The sequence below is a fragment of the Muscardinus avellanarius genome (genome assembly GCF_963383645.1).
Source record: "Muscardinus avellanarius genome assembly, chromosome: 4".
Taxonomy (NCBI): domain Eukaryota; kingdom Metazoa; phylum Chordata; class Mammalia; order Rodentia; family Gliridae; genus Muscardinus; species Muscardinus avellanarius.
Window position 1 is genome coordinate 39,480,078 of NC_137789.1, and position 16,299 is coordinate 39,496,376.

Sequence of the window (16,299 nt, forward strand, 5' to 3'; positions counted from 1 at the left end):
AAAATGTTTTGGATTAGCAATGACCAAATTGCATGATAGTAATTTTCTGTATCTCTGCAGCAGTCAACTGTCAGTGTTACTTGCCACCTTTTGCCATTTAAATTAAATTAGAAATTCAGGTTTTTATTAATAATAGCCACATTTCTCATGGTCATTAGTTACATTAGCCATTGTATTGGACAGCACAAATAGCATTTATATGTTTGTATAAAGTTCTTTTTTTTTTTTTTTTTTGCGGTACTGGGGATGGAACCCAGGGGCATTCTACCTCCAAGCTACATCCCCAGCCCTATTTTTTTTTATTCTTTATTTTGAAACAGCATCTCACTGAGTTACAAAGGGCCTCACTAAGTAGCTGATCAGTGTAGCGCTAGTGCTTGAACTGCACAATGGCCATGTCCACCCCGATTGCGTTTCCAGAGCTCTTCATTAATAAGTGATAAGCTGTAGAGGGCCTATGCTCAATTATTGTCCTTCTATCACAGGGAAACCAAGGGCTGGAGGCAGGTTTAAATATCATCCAAGGTCACACAGCCAGTGAGTATCAGAGCAGGGATTTGCGCTCAGGCCGTCTGTGATGGGGTCTCTTCACTGCTGTGCTGTGATGATGCTTCTTAGTTGAGATGTCATCATCCTGAAGTGAAAATTGTCTCTGAGCCTGTGGACCTAACCGCTGAATCTATTCTAAGGAATGTCACCACTGAATCTATTCTAAGGAATGTCACTATTGGTACAACCCTGCAGATCCCTGAGAAGGAGCTTTGGCTTCTTACATCCACAGGCAACTGTATTTATGCTGAGTGGTTGCTTTGCTTTCACCTGATATTCTCTAAAAACTGTGTGATTCCTTTTTCACACTGGATGCCTCAAAGCTTAATGCCAAATTTTAACTTCTGCAAAAGCAACAGGTTCCCTCAGAAGCAATAGGTCATTATGGTAATATATTTATGTTTTTCAATATTTTCACTGCTGTAATACAAAACAGCTTAGAAAAAGGAAGATTTCTTTGCTCGTAGTTTTTTTGGAGATCTTAGTGTTTCAGTCCATGTGAGGCCAGGGTCTGCAGAGCTCAGGACCTGGGGGCAGGAAGCAGAGAGAGCGTGAGAGCAAGGGCTCTGCTCTCACATCATGAGGCTGAAAGCAACAGAGCGCATGCAAACAATGGGATTCAAAGAGCACAGTCTTGTAGGCCGTACCCCAGGGACCCAACTTCTCCAGCCACAACCACCTGCCTGGTTTCTACTTAGTAAGTCCATTACAATGAATTTTTCCACTGATGAGATCACAACCCTCATGTTTTAATTATAACAACTCTGAACATTAATAACATGAGCTCTTGAAAGGACATTCTACATCTGATTATAACAATTTATGGCTTCCACTGGTTAATCACAGTACTTTTCTTTTAAAAGAACAACTGTTTCCTCAACCTCATTGTGGTCAGCATACTTTTGATTTGAGTTAGGAGATCATTGGTTACAGGTTACATGCTATTCTTTGTAAACCCCCCCCCCCTTAAATCATTTTTAGATCATGATGGGAATAGATAATAGGTGTGTATTCTTTTTAGTATAAATGAATAGGATTACCACAAAACTGCCAGCTTTTTTCTGGAACCTAACAAGAGAAAACATATTGACCTTTTGCAGTTGGAAACAGTGCTTTGTTGCCTCCTATTCAGAATGCACTTATGGTTCCTGGCATACCTGCAAGTGTCAGTTAACCTTATTTATGTGTCTTTCTTTGTTCCAAAAAGGGATTTAGGTTCAGCTGAATAAGCAGGTATTTTAAACCATAGGAATCAAATGCCCTAGGTTGTTGTATTCTAGCCTTCTAATGAGTCATTTGAGTAAAGGCTGGAAAATGGACATTAAAAAGTTACCGTAAACATGGAATTTTAGAGCTAGAGGGAAATTAGAAGTCATGCATTCGAGGGTGGGGGACCCAAGAAGGAAGGATGGCTGATCCCACGGTTAGGAGAGGAGCAGAAACCTCACTGGACTCCGGATGCGCTCATTGCTCACACACTTCCATCCTGCCCCTTCCGTGTCTCCATCATCACCTGCTCCAATATGCTGTTCTAAATATTATCTTAAAATACAATATCTGCTGTTAGATATGTAAAGATAGGCTTTTTTAGTTGGTTAATTTGCCTGTGGTACTGGGATTGAACCTAAGGGCATTCTGCCTCTAAACTACACCACCAGCCTTAATTTATTTTTTATTTTGAAACAGGGTCTCAGTTGCAGAAGACCTCACCAAATTGCTGAGTCTGACCTTGAACCTACAATTCTCCTGTCCCAGCCTGACAATTCTCCTGTAATCCAAGTGTGTGCCACCATGCCTGGCTATGTTTTGTTTTTTGAAAAAGGGTCTTACCATGTAGCCCAGGCCAGCCTTGAACTTGTGATCCTCCTGCTTAGAATCCCCAGTAGCTAATAAAGACAGACTTTCTTGCCACGGTGTTCTCTGTACTTTAATAGCCTTGATGACCTTTTGGTCAAGCTGATAACCTGTAAGCCAAGGATGTGATTTTTGTAATCCAGTCTCCATTCCTTTATCCACCGTGTCCCTTTCTCTTAAGGCACCTGCCATCATGGAAATGATTTGAGGATGCTACCCAGGTGACTGCAGAGTCTTAATAGCTGGTTTCCACTGGTTAATCACAATACTTTTCTTATTTTTTATCACAGAATGAACATTTTTTTTTTGACTATCCAAACTTGAATCCCATGTGTGAGCTTGAGGAACCTCCCATCTTTCAGGCGAGGTGGGAAACAGTGCCCACCTCCCAGTAAGGTGCTGACAATGAGGGTACCTTTCCTCAATCTGCCCAGGGTTTGCACTCAATAGTGGAGAAATCATGGCAGGGCAGGTCATGGCAATTGCCGTGTGCAGTGTGCCGTGGATGCCCCAGTGTGTCTTTACCGGGTTGGTTCTTTGTGTGCTTTTGGTTCTGATTCTGGGTAGTGCAGAACCTGCACTTTCCTTGCCTGTATTTTGAGTGTACTTTTTCCAGCCTGCCCAGTGATTCTGTGAGCTACTTGCTATATTCCTTTCTGCTAAATCTGTCAGAGTTGGTCTTTGGTGCTTGCAGTTAAAAAGCCTGACTGATACCCTTTTAGATATTGAAATTAGAGGGACCCAATCATTGGTACAATGTGTACTGTACTCACTCCAAGTCACTCACTCAATTGAGGGTGGACTTCCTTTCAGAGCCATTTATGAAACATTACGGCAGTTCCAGGCTCTTCAATCCAGCCATTGTAAATGGAGCAAGGCGAGTCCCTCCAGTGTTGGGCAGAGCAGGCAAGCTGTGTTATTTTGGGAAGTAACACAGCTCATGCTCGGGGTTGACATGACATGCTGCTCTCTAGAACCTCTCATGGTCCATTTAATGCCTATCAGTATTAGAAATAGCCTTCCCTCCTTCCAGATTGGTGTAGCCCTGTGCCAGGGCACACTTGAGAAGTAGTTGTAGTGCTGGATTTTTGTTCTTTTTCCCTTCTTTTAAAAAAAAATTTTTTTTTATTGGTGCATTGTAATCATACATGACATTGGAATACAAGATTTGAGAGGATATAGAAGCACACATCATCCAATTTGCCTTCATCCAATCCCCATCCCATTCCCTCCCCTTCCTTCGATCCCATGTTTTATTGGTGATTATTTTTGATACATTTGTTTACGTACCTCCTGAGTTTTAAAAAGGTTCTATCCTCCCCCATCCCATCCCCTCTGATTGGTCACCTTAATTGCTTCTCTATAGGGCCCTTTCTGTAACTCGACCTCCTCCTGTTCACCCTTTCCTCCTAGATTTTGCTAGTTAGGGGAAGCATCTGGTTTTTACTTTCTGTGATATTTCTCTGTGCATGCTGCATTTCAAGTTCCAATTCCACTCTTGACATCCCTAGTAGTGGCCTGGCCACCCGGAGGACTCTGATCCCAACCTTGCTGGCTCCAGCACCGGCCTTGCCTCATGGGAGGTCCCAATCCTGGCCCCCACACCAGTTTAACCCCTTGGCTGGCTCTGATCCCGGCCTCGGAGGCCCAGCACTGGCCTTGCCTCACGGCTTGCTCCGATCTCGGCCTCACTGACCCCGGCACCAGCCTAACCCCTTGGCAGGCTCGAATCCAGGCCTCGGAGGCCCCAGCACCAGCCTTGCCTCATGGCAGGCTCCGATCCTGGCCTCACTGGCCCCGACACAGGCCTAACCCATCGGCAGGCTCCAATCCAGACCTCGAAGGCCCCAGCACTGGCCTTGCCTCACGGCAGACTCCAATCCTGGCCTCTCTGGCCCTGGCACCAGCCTCACCCCTCGGCAGGCTCCAGTCCCAGCCTCGGAGGCCCCAGAAACTGCGGCCTTGGAGGCCCCAGCACCAGCCTTGCCCCTTGTGCTGGCAGGCCCCAGTCCCGACCAGGCTGGCCCCAGCACTAGCCTCACCCCTTAGCAGGCTCTGATTCCGGCCTCGGAGGCCCCAGCACCAGCCTTGCCTCATGGTAGGCCCTGGTCCCGGCCTCACTGGTCACAACACCGGCCTAACGCCTCAGCAGGCTCCGATACAGGCCTCGGAGGCCCCAGCACCAGCCTTGCCTCGTGGCAGGCTCCGATCCCGGCCTCGCTGGCCCCAGCACTGGCCTAACCCCTCGGCAGGCTCCAATCCTGGCCTCAGAGGCCTCAGTAGTGGCCTTGCCTCACAGCAGGCTCTGATCCCTGCCTCGCTGACTCTGGCACTGGCCTAAACCCTCAGCAGGCTCCTATCCTGGCCTCGGAGGCCCCAGTACCGGCCTTTCCTCACGGCAGGCTCCGCTCCCGGGCTCGCTGCCCTAGCACCGGCCTTTCCCCTCGGTAGGCTCCGATCCCAGCCTCGCTAGCCCCAGAACAGGCCTAACCCATTAGCAGGCTCCAATCCAGACCTCGAAGGCCCCAGCACTGGCCTTGCCTCATGGCAGGCTCCAATCCCGGCCTCACTGGCCCCAGCACCAGCCTAAACTTTTGGCAGGCTCCAATCCCAGCCTCGGAGGCCTCAGTAGTGGCCTTGCCTCACGGCAGGCTCCGATCCCAGCCTTGCTGACTCTGGCACTGGCCTAACCCCTCGGCAGGCTACGATCCCGGGCTCACTGGCCCCGGCACCGGCCTTTCTCCTCGGTAGACTCCAATCCCAGCCTCTGAGACCCCAGCACTGGCCTTGCCTTGTGGCAGGCTCCAATCCCGGCCTCACTGGCTCCAGAACCGACCTAACCCATCGGGAGGCTCCAATCCAGGCCTCAGAAGCTCCAGTACCAGCCTTTCCTCATGGCAGGCTCCGATCCCAGCCTTGGAGGCCCCAGAACCGGCCTTGCCTCATGGCAGGCTCCAATCCCGGCCTCACTGGCTCCAGAACCAACCTAACCCATCGGGAGGCTCCAATCCAGGTCTCAGAGGCCCCAGCACCAGCCTTGCCTCATGGCAGGCTTCAATCCTGGCTTTGCTGTCCCCATCACCGGCCTCACCCCTTGGCAGGCTCCGATCCGAGCACCCTCTTTGCTCAGCAAGTTGTCCCACTTTCCCGAGGGTGCGTGGTAGTGGCATTCTGCCTCTGAGGTTGTTTCTTCAAAAGTTTCAGGTGTATTGCATCAGAACTCTGCCTCCCCTAAGTACTGTCCGCTGCTATTGGTGCTGCCTCCACCATTTCAAATCTTTCCCAAGCTATTTTCCCACACTGCATGTTGTCCAGTGTTCCTAAGCATGTGCGATGGTAGCATTCCCCCTTTGGGGTAATTTCTTCAGAAGATCAGGGTGGGTTGGATCCGATCTCTGCCTCTCCCAAATTCAAGCCTCCACCGCCATTGCGGCCACTGCTGCCCACACTGCCTTCCTCCTAGGTCTCAGCTAAACTCTCTCCTTACAGGTGATGTCCAGGATTCTTAAGGATGTAAAGGAGACACAGTCCTCTTTCGTGGGGATTTTTTCCAAAAGTTCTAGTCAGTTGGATATACTTCATCTGCATTTCCAGTATCCTGGCTGCCGTCGCGGCCATCTTGACCCCTCTCCAATATTTTTCTTTTCTTTTTTCTTTCCTTTTTTTTTTTTAAATAAGAGAAGACAGTATGTGTGGTTTGAGGAAGTTGTGGCTATCAGGCACTAGGTAGCAATGAATTTTTTTTCTTTCCTCGCTTCCAAAAGCGGAGTTCAACAGTCTCACCGTGCAGAGCAGATTCTGCTGTTCTAAGTGCACCACGGCCTGGTGTAGCACAGCAGAGCTGGATTCCTCTGTACCCGCGGTTAGGTCTCCTGTTTGGTACCGGGCCTCCCGGAACTTGGGCTTGGCCTCCTGCCCAACACCATGCCTTCTTGGGGGTAGGCCGGGCCGCCCGTCCCCCGCCCGGGTCCCAGGGCCTTGCGGCCTGAACCTCTGGACCTTACAGGGGCAGGCATGCCCCACTGGACCCCACCTGGGGCCCAGGGCCTTGGGGGGGGGCAGGCGTGCCCTGCTTGACCCCCGCCCCGGGGCTCAGGGCCCTGCGGCTGGTCTGGTCCTTCCAGGGGCCAGGCGTGCCCCAGTGGACCCCTGCCCGGGAGGCCCATGGGCCCTGCGGCCTGGCCGGGTCCTTCCGGGGGCCAGGTTTGCCCCCTCGACCCCCGCTCGGGGGCCCAGGGCCCTGTGACGTGGCCCGAACTTTCCCGGGGAACCATACTTTTTTATTATAAGAGCAACTATTTCCTCAAGCTCATTGTGGGCAGCATACTTTTGATTTGACTCTGGAGATCACTGGTTTCAGGGACATGTGTAAACTTAAAACCTAGGATTATAAAATGTCTTGTTTGATGGTGCTTAAAAATACCATTCATTGGACTTCCGGGAAGATGGCGACCGAGAAAAGCGGGGCTTAAGAGCCCCGCTAACAACAAATATCCATTACCACAAAATCAGCGCCTTTCAAAGCCAGAAAACAACATCACCAGAGAAACAAAAAATCACCAGGCTCCAGAGAGGAAGCGGACTGAGAACAGAGCCACAGAGGAGATCCTCACGCCAGAGGACGCGGCAGACGCGGCAGCAGCGCCATACTGCCGGCGAATTCACGGGACGGCCACAGCAAGCCGAGGGGAGCCGCTGCGGAACAGCCAGGCGGGATTTCTCGGCGCAGAGGACATCTAAAGCTCCCAGTATCTGAGCTCAGCACACGCTGCAGGGATTCAGAGTGGAAATCAAAACCAGGAAAAAAAAAAAAAAAAAAGCCAGCCCAACAGCCGAGGGCGTAGCAGCGGCGCCATATTGCCACCGGCGGCAGCAGCACGGAACTCACTACAGCTACATCTGCGTACTCAAGAACAGTGAGTCAAATTGCGGGCCACAGCGGAGAAATCCCAGTACTGTACTCACTGGGACTTGACCCAGTGGGAGAGGGGCGGTGGCAGTGATATCACACCATAGGAGAACGTGCAACCTGGCACCCCCCACGGTCTAAAGCAGCCTCTATCGACTCTCTGGGTCGGAGACTCTGTGATAAAACCCAGTAAAGGAGTAGTGGGGTCTGAGATACTACTGACTCGAGATCCAGAGCACCTTAAGTGAAGTCATAGTGACCCAAGGGAAGAACCCAGAGAAGGCACAAACTTCCGAAATCATGGGAAAGAGGAATAATACTGGAGCAATTAATGCTCACAACTCCACAACATCAGAACCCGATAAAACAGAAAATCAGAGATTTCTAGAAGATCAAATCAGGAAAATAACTGTAGAAATAATAGAGGTGCTTCGAAAAGAACTCAGAGAGAGCCAAAAAGAGATAAAGGATGCAATTAATGAAGTAAAGGCCTCAATTCAAAGCACAAACAACCGATTAGAACACATGGAGAACAGAATCTCGCTCTTAGAAGATGATCATTTCAAAAATGAACGCATAGTTTCTAATCTAGGAAAAAATATCCGACAGCAGGAATCTGATATTGAAGAAATATGGGCCCATTTTAAGAGAGCTAACCTAAGAATAATTGGAATAGAGGAGGGAAAAGAAAGTGAAACTAAAGGGATCAACAATCTCTTCAAGGAAGTAATAGCAGAAAATTTTCCAGACATAGAGCAAGAGGTCGATACGCAGGTCCAGGAAACTTATAGAACTCCCTTTAGACAGGATCGGAGAAGAGGATCCCCACACCACATAATTGTCAAAATGACCAATGTGGAAGCCAAGCAGAGAATCTTAAAGGCAACAAAAGCAAAGGGCCAAGTGACATTCAGAGGCAAACCAATTAGAATCACTCCAGACTTCCCAAACCAAGTCATGAGAGCCAGAAGGGCTTGGAGTAACATATTCCCAATTTTGAAAGAAAACAACTTCCAGCCAAAAATTTCCTACCCAGCAAAACTTTCTATCAAATTAGATGGAGAAATAAGAAGCTTCCATGACAAACAGAAACTGAAGGAATTTATGTCTTCAAAACCAGCACTAGAGAAAATACTCAAAGAGATTAACTACAAAGAAGAAATAGGTAACACACACCAGAACCAGAGAAACAAGATTTCCCATCCAACAGACAACTAAGACTGGTTATCTGTGGAGATTCATTATTTATGTTAGTCTGTTACCTATCTCTAAAGGGTATTGTTTGCCTTTATTGTTGTTAATTTTTAGGATTTCTAGTTGGAATATTAATATACCTTCAGATATAGCATTTGGAAATATTTTATCCCATTCTATTAGTAACTCTTAACTCTGTTTACATTGTCTTTGGATATACAATATGTTTTTTATTTTTTAGGGAGTTTGTATACTCTTCTGTTGCCTGTGCCATTGAAATCATAACCAAGAAATCACTGCCAATTTCAATGTTGTGAGGTTTTATGACCCAGATTTTCTCCTAAAAGTTTATAGTCTTAAGATTTATATTTAGGTCTTTTATCTATTTTGAGTTAATACTTGTATATGGGATTAGGTAAGGGTCCAATTTTATTCTTTTCCATGTAATTACTATGTTTCAACAATATTTAGTTAAAAGATTATTATTTCCACCACCAAATGTTCGTGGAAACCTTGTCAAAAATAACTTGACAATATAGGGAAGAATTTAGCTCTAGGCTTTTATTTAACTCCAATGGTTTATATATCTGCCTTTAGAATAGTACTACACTGTTTCAATTATTGTAGCTTTATATGGTTTGAAATCAGAAAATATATATCTTCTAGCTTTGTTCTTTTTCAAGATCGATGTGGGTACCTAGAGTCCATATTCCATATTAGGATAGATTTTTTTTTCTGAAAAATAAATATATAAATATATGATAGTTTCACCTAAAAAATAGAAAAAAATAGATTCTCTGGTAAGAAAGAAAGCAAAAAGAAATATTGAAATGTTATCTTTAAGTCATCAAAAGCTTGGTATCAGACAAATGAAACTGTTATGAGAAATTATCATTTTTAATTTTGGATAAATTGCTATAATACTAGATGTCAACTACTAAGCCAAGCATAGGAGGGGGGGATAAGGAGAGAACGGGGTGGGGATCGGGTGGGGGCTGACTGGGCAATGTGTGCATATATGTCTACAAAAGTATGTATCCCACTATGATGTATGAATACAGTGCACCAATTAAAAATAAATATGAAAAAAAAAAAAAAAATACCATTCATTGCCGGGCGTGGTGGCGCACGCTTGTAATCCCAGCATTCGGGAGGCTGAGACCTGGAGGATCGCGGTTCGCGGACAGCCTCAGCTACTTAGTGAGGCCCTCTGCAACTCAGTGAGACCCAGTTTCAAAATAAAGAATAAAAAATAGGGCAGGGGGTGTAGCCCGGAGGTCAAATGCCCCTGGGTTCCATCCCCAGAACCGCAAAAAAAAAAAAAAAAAAAAAAAAAAATACCATTCATTGTCTGTACCTCCAGCAGACCAGAGATGCCCTGCAGGTATTAACTGAGCCCTTCCTTATGTTTTTCTTTGTGTTCTTCCTCATATCTTTGCAAGTATCTCTGAAAAAAGCACAGATACAAGGTGAGATAGGTGAACCACCCACATTTAGGTTAAAACTCTTTGTATCTGCTTAGAAATCACTTATTCGGGGGTATTCAATAAGTTCTTATCCTTTTTTAGTAAATATTTTATATTTTTGTTGTTAAACTAGTCTTTTTCTTTTAAATATTATTATTATTATTATTATTATTATTATTATTATTATTATTATTTTGGTGGTACTGGGGATGGAACCCAGGGGCCTTCTACCTCTGGGGTATATTCCCAGACCTATTTTATATTTTATTTGGAAGCAGGGTCTCTTAAACCAGCTGAGGCTGTCTTCAAACCTGCACGATCCTGTCTCAGCCTCCCAAGGGTGGGGATTACAAGCGTGTGCCACCACACCCGGCTTTTTCTTTTTTTAATATGGATTTAAAAATAAGCCCCGACCTAGGGAAATTCTGACTTGAAATACACAATGATATATGTCCCCTGAGATGTTTTAAAGATAGATCATTTACTAGAATAATTACAAATTAATGTGTGCATGTACTGTTTTATAGATATATTTTAGAAAATGTAGTATGTAAAATTTCTTTTCTTTTTTTTCTGATGTTGGGGATTAAGTCCAGGGACAAGCTACAATCCCAGCCCTATTTTATGTTTTGGTGAAATGTGTTCAGTGTGTGAGGGGAGAAGTAATTCCCCCACCACAACCACACAAACAGAAAAACAGAAAAACCGTGGATTTTTGTCCTAAGTAAGAATAAATATGCATAGCTTGGACAGTGGCTGAAGATTTAAAGAAGTTTATTAAAAAGATAGTATAAGGTTTGCAAGTTCCACAGACATGCGAGATCATCCATGCAGGTGCCATAAGTCTTTATTGGGCAGCTCCCTCCCCCACCCCCGTGTCACGGGTGCGGGGTGGGGGTGGGGGAGATGTGTGGAAGAGAGCCTTCCACGAGTGTAGGAATCTCTCTGTCTCGCAAGCTTCTTCCTCTTCTAGATCGCTCTGTCCCCCTTTTTTTCAAAGGGGAGTGGCTTTACGTGGGAAAATCCTGGACCTTGCAGGGTAAGGAGGCGGGTCAGCCCCGCCCCTGCCCCGTATGGGGGGATCCAGAACCTAACATCCCAGCCTTTTTGGTCATAGGGGCGATGACTCTATTCGAACTACTTCCTGCTGTCAGAGGGGGCGTAGTCAGGGGCCCCAGGCCGGGAGTCAGGATCCAATCCCCCGGAGGGGCGGGGGCAGGTGGGTGTGGCCGCAGCGAGAGCTGGAGGTTACCTTGGTTAACAGGCAAGGTGCTATTAAAGAAAGAAAGAAAAATTGTGAGAGCAGATCCTGGGAGCCCTTTTAACTATGAGGTAGATTGTCACTAGATCTATTATTTTAAATAGCAGCGTTTTCCTGAGGAGAACGTCTTCTGCCCCTTCAGCAGCTTCTATTTGACCAGAGTTACAAATAGCAGCAACTCCCTGAGTGGGTATAGGTTTGTCTGGTCAAATGAACACCTGTTACTGCGTCAGAACCTAACAGATAGAAATACAGGAGATAGTTACAGCCCTGTGCCCAAGAGAGACGCACAGGGGGGCAATTCGAATGAAAATACCGAAGAACTCCAGTATACTGAGTGTTTTTATCCAGACCAATTCTGCGGCAGGTCCTTTGATCTGTAAATATCTCTAGCCCTACCTCTAGCCCAGTCTCTGCTGTCTCCAGCTGGATTTTTCTCGGAAGGCGGGGCTGTCCTGCCTCCAAACACAGCAGCCCTCTACACCTCTTGTTCCATCCCCTAAGATGTGTGAAATTGTTTCTCCAGGATCTGGGATTTCCTCCCATCCCTAGCTCCAGCTTTCTTTCCTTCTCTTTAGAAATGTAAATTACAAGTCCCTCCTTTCTGCCCGTCCTGGTTTTTCTAGTACAAACGATATATTTTTAAAATTGGAAATATTTCCCAATACATTACATTACATTAATTACAATACATTAATACATTTAAAACCTCTTCCTAATACTAGTACATTTTTTCATTATTTTAAAACCAGGGTCTCGTTAAGTTACCAGGTACTAACATCAAATCTGCAATCCTTCTGTCACTGCCTCCCAAGTATGGGGACTGTAGGTGTGTACCACCATACCTGGCTATGTATGCTTAAAATTTCATGATATGTAACATTAACTCTATAGCACACATAGTGTTTGTGTGTAGTCCATAGGCTGAATTCCTTTTTGGAGATTCAAGAATAATTGCTGACCTAATTTTCTCATATCTTTGTACTTGAAATTGCAGGTATTTATGGCATTGCAACATTACTTATTCTCTCCTATAAATGGTCTATGAGAAGGCTATTCTCTGATGCAAAAATCATTCTTTTCTGGGGGTGTAGATTAATTTCTGAATTTGGAGACTCTGGGTCAGTGTTGTTTGAACTGTGTTTTACTGAAATTTCAGCCCCTCAAAATAAAATAAGTTTTGAGTTTCTAGGTCACTGGCACAGAAAACTGGCAAAAAAAAAACAACAACTATAACTTAATTTTGGATAGCCCGACTTAGTACAATTCCACAAGCTCAGGCTGTTCTTTCAGACTGTGTTTCAAGTTTAAGAGAAAATAAAATGAAGGGATCCCCAAGTGTCACCTTATCCCAAAAGCCGTTTTGCATCCTCACTCTGTAAGCTTAGGCTTAGATGATTCTCCTTTATTTTAGTAGCTCTCCTGAGTTGAGAGAAGAGGCATATTTAGCCAGATACCAGTTCTATATTTCACCTTCTTGAAAAAGCCATTCTTATTTGCTATTTTAAGTAAGTTCTGATTTTGGATCAACCAGTAGAGGCTGCGGCTATGCTGGAAAGCATGTAGATTTGGTGCTGACAGTTCCCAGCTCTACCTAATATGAACTGTCCTTGATCTAATATTTTAAGTTTTTGAACATGTGTTTTTCTGTGTACAACAAGTAATAGTGATCTCACAGTTTAATTATAATTAATAAAATAATAGCTACCTCATTTTCAGTGTTGATGTGTGTACCAGGCTCTTTGAAAGATTGAGACTGCTATTATGCCCATCAAGAAAATGAGGCTTGCCGGGCGTGGTGGCACAAGCTTGTAATCCCTGCGTGTGAGAGGCTGAGACAGGAGGATAGCACAGGTTCAAAGCCAGCCTCAGCTACTTAGTGAGGCTCTCAGCAACTTAGTGAGACCCTGTTTCCAAATAAAGTATAAAATAGGTCTGGGAGTGTAGCCCTGATATAGAAAAGCCCCTGGGTTCCACTCCCAGTACCACCAAAAAAAAGAAAGAAAGAAAGAAAGAAAGAAAGAAAGAAAGAAAGAAAGAAAGAAAGAAAGAAAAGAAAAAATGAGGCTTAAAAAGTTTAAGTATGGCCAGATGGCCAGGTGTGGTGGTACATGCCTGTAATTCCAGTACTTGGAGGCAGAGACAGAGACAGAGGATCACAAGTTCAAAGACAGCCTCAGGGATGTAGTGAGACTCTCAGCAACCTCATAAGACCCTGTTTCGAAATAAAAATTAAGAAAAGGCTAGGGGTGTAGCTTGGAGGTTGAACTTCCCAGCTTCAATCTTGAGTACCACATACACACAAAGCACTATGTCTTCTAAAGTCACAGAATAGTCATTTTTCAACTTACTGGTGCTTTTGTGCTTAACTCTTACACCATCCATCCTACTTCTGTTGTGTCAGACATCACATCTAAAGGTACCTGGCACTTTATAGAGATGAAATGTGTGAATTTCTCCCTGCCTTGGCAGAACAGATTAGGTTTCTTATTGAGTGAAGTCAAGCATTTTATGCTTAATAGATTCACATAGTATCACAAAATTTCCAATTTTTTGAAGAAGTTTGAATAACTTAACTGCTTTATTATTTGTAAACCCTGTCCATGGTTTTTCATAGCAATGGCTTTATAAGAGCCCACAGAACCTTCCAGGCATCATTTTATTAACTCTCTCATCCTCTCCTCCATAAAGGAACCTCTTAATCGTGAATGAAGCTTAGAGGTCCCCCCAGTGTCAGGAGAAGGAAAGTGCCCAGGACTGGGTGATCTCAGGTTAACATTGAGTGAGGAAGCATATCCGTGTTTGTTTGTTTGTTTGTTTTTAATCAGTTTGAAGCTTCCAAATGCTAAATGTGTACCCCATAACACTCAAGAGGATGATTTTGATTGAGTTCTATAAGAAAATATTCAGATATTGGTAGCCAAGTTTGCTACAAAGATAATGGGACTACTTTTAGGGACATGTATTTTCTTTGTTTTTGAGCTTTTCTGTTTAGGAAGCATGCAGCTATTGGCTCATGAGTTTTCTATTTGGATAATGTTGCACCATAAGATCCCAGAGCTGTGATGACATCATCTTACCTAATTACAAGAATGTTTTAGTAAATGAGCTTAGACGCCCGCCATACATCTCGTGATCTTCAAGAAGTAGGTGTTGGTCATGTGAAATTGACTCCATCTCAATCAACCGGCTGAAAGCCATTGTCAGGACACCATTCTGGAATTCCCCATCCTGGTAAGTGGCAGCCTCAGGCCCCACTTCTCAGGAACTCCTATCTTATTTTTGTCTACCCTTTTCCAAGGCCTGCCCTGCCCTGTCCTTGAGTTAGAGTTAGAAGAGACTTGGAAGGTGAGCAGCTACCTTAGTCCCTGCCCCTGTCTCAGAGAATGCGATAAACAGAAGGGCCCTGGAGCTCCCTATTCCTGGAAATTATCATACCCTTTTACAGACTAAATTACCTGACCTGTCACAGAATGCAGCTTCCATTAAAAGGCATATGCTTATAAGAAAGAGGTAATTCCACTGCCGGGTTATGTAGCTGATTAAAATTTCTCCTGCTGATTAAAATTTTTCACTGTCTGTAGTGGAGTCCTAATGACTCAGACAGCCTAACTTTAGTTCTTTGGCTTACAACTGCTCAAACGTCACTCCCAGCTGTGGAATAAATTCACAGTCAGTTTCACTGTTAGCCTTTTAAAATGTATGTGGTTTTTCTTGATCATTGAATTTGGATAAAATTAGTTGTAACAGAGGGTCCACATAGTGCTCTGAGTTACAAGAATAGAAAAGAATGCGATAAGATGCTAACCTTCAGCTCCCCACAACACACACACACACACACACACACACACACACACACACACACACCTCGATCTCTCGTCCTTACTATACAGGATTCATGTGAAAACAAAGTGCACAAGGCATACCTTGTCACGCACTCTACTGCTGTGTCTGGGAGACAGAAGAGCTCGGTGACTGAGCGCTGGCCTTGAGGCCAGACAGGCCTGGACTTGGGCCCCAAGCCTCCAAGTATAATGGAGTGGCCTTGGGCAGGTGGCCACTGTCTTCTCCCCTGACCTCAGATTCATTATCTGACTAATGGAAATAGCAGTTCCAACCAGAGTATCAAGTGTGATACAGTTTGTAAAGTGTTCAACGCAGGGCTTGGTATGCAGTAACCCTCAATTATTTATGTAATTATCTGATCGCTTCCCCTTTTGAACAACTGCTACCTAGAACTCTGCTGGGCCCCGTGCTACATTAAGAAACATTTATTTGCAGAAGGACTAGATAAATTCTGTTCTCCTATAATTGGTCAGCCCCAGAGATCCTGGCTGATTGGGCTCCCAGATGGCTTTAGCTCTTCTTGGAGTTTCTATTAAATAACATCATAATTCTTAGAGGACACTGAACACAGTTCCTGCCAATCTTCCTGAATTTTGTTTTCAGGAAGCCAAAGACATGTGAGGAGTTCCAGAACCCTTCCCTGATGGGCATCCAGAGAGAGCCGAGGGTAAGAAGATCAGCAAGCCTGTGCTTTCTAGTTCTGTTTATTTGTCTTCTTTTCTGGTCCTGGCACATCTCTGCAGAAGAGCAGATCTGTGATTTCTTCCCCGTCTTTACAGAGAAGAAAACTGAGGCTTGGAAGTTTAGCAAGACCTGACAGAAGCTGAATCAGGCCGTCCAAACTCCAGGTCAGTGCTCTCTGCACCTGGCTGCTCTCACCTGAGCCTCAAGGCCAGGAGAGGGACACAGACGTCAGTGTCCTGCAGGGGGCAAGGCTGTCACCGTCACCACTTGGGTCAGGAGGTGTCGTCCCAGAGCTCCGCAGTTAGAGAGGAAGCAGACGGACCTTCCTGTGCAGTCCTGCCTTGCAGGTGGCCTGGCACCTGCCACCTGCTCCCTTCCCAGTTCCTCCTCTTCCCCGGGCAGGATGCCATCTCCACCAGGCAAATCACATCCCCTCGATCTGAAACAAAAAGCTGCAATGTGTCTGAAATGACAGCTCCCAGGCGGGTGATGTCATGTTGTTTTGTTTGTCTCCAAGGACAGTGGGGATCCGATTT

The 16,299-nt window shown here is 45.3% G+C and overlaps 1 protein-coding gene across 1 annotated transcript in view; it reads left to right on the top strand.

Annotated features, from left to right (window-relative positions):
* ANKRD46 (ankyrin repeat domain 46) overlaps nucleotides 1-15,906 on the top strand; it is a gene marked incomplete at its 3' end in the record, with an annotated part of 29,974 nt that extends 14,068 nt beyond the window's left edge. Inside the window, exon 4 of the mRNA XM_080694375.1 lies at nucleotides 15,859-15,906. Within this exon, the coding sequence (XP_080550501.1) occupies nucleotides 15,859-15,906 (48 nt within the window). The remainder of the gene's footprint in view (nucleotides 1-15,858) is intronic.
* Between the last annotated feature and the right edge of the window lie 393 nt (nucleotides 15,907-16,299).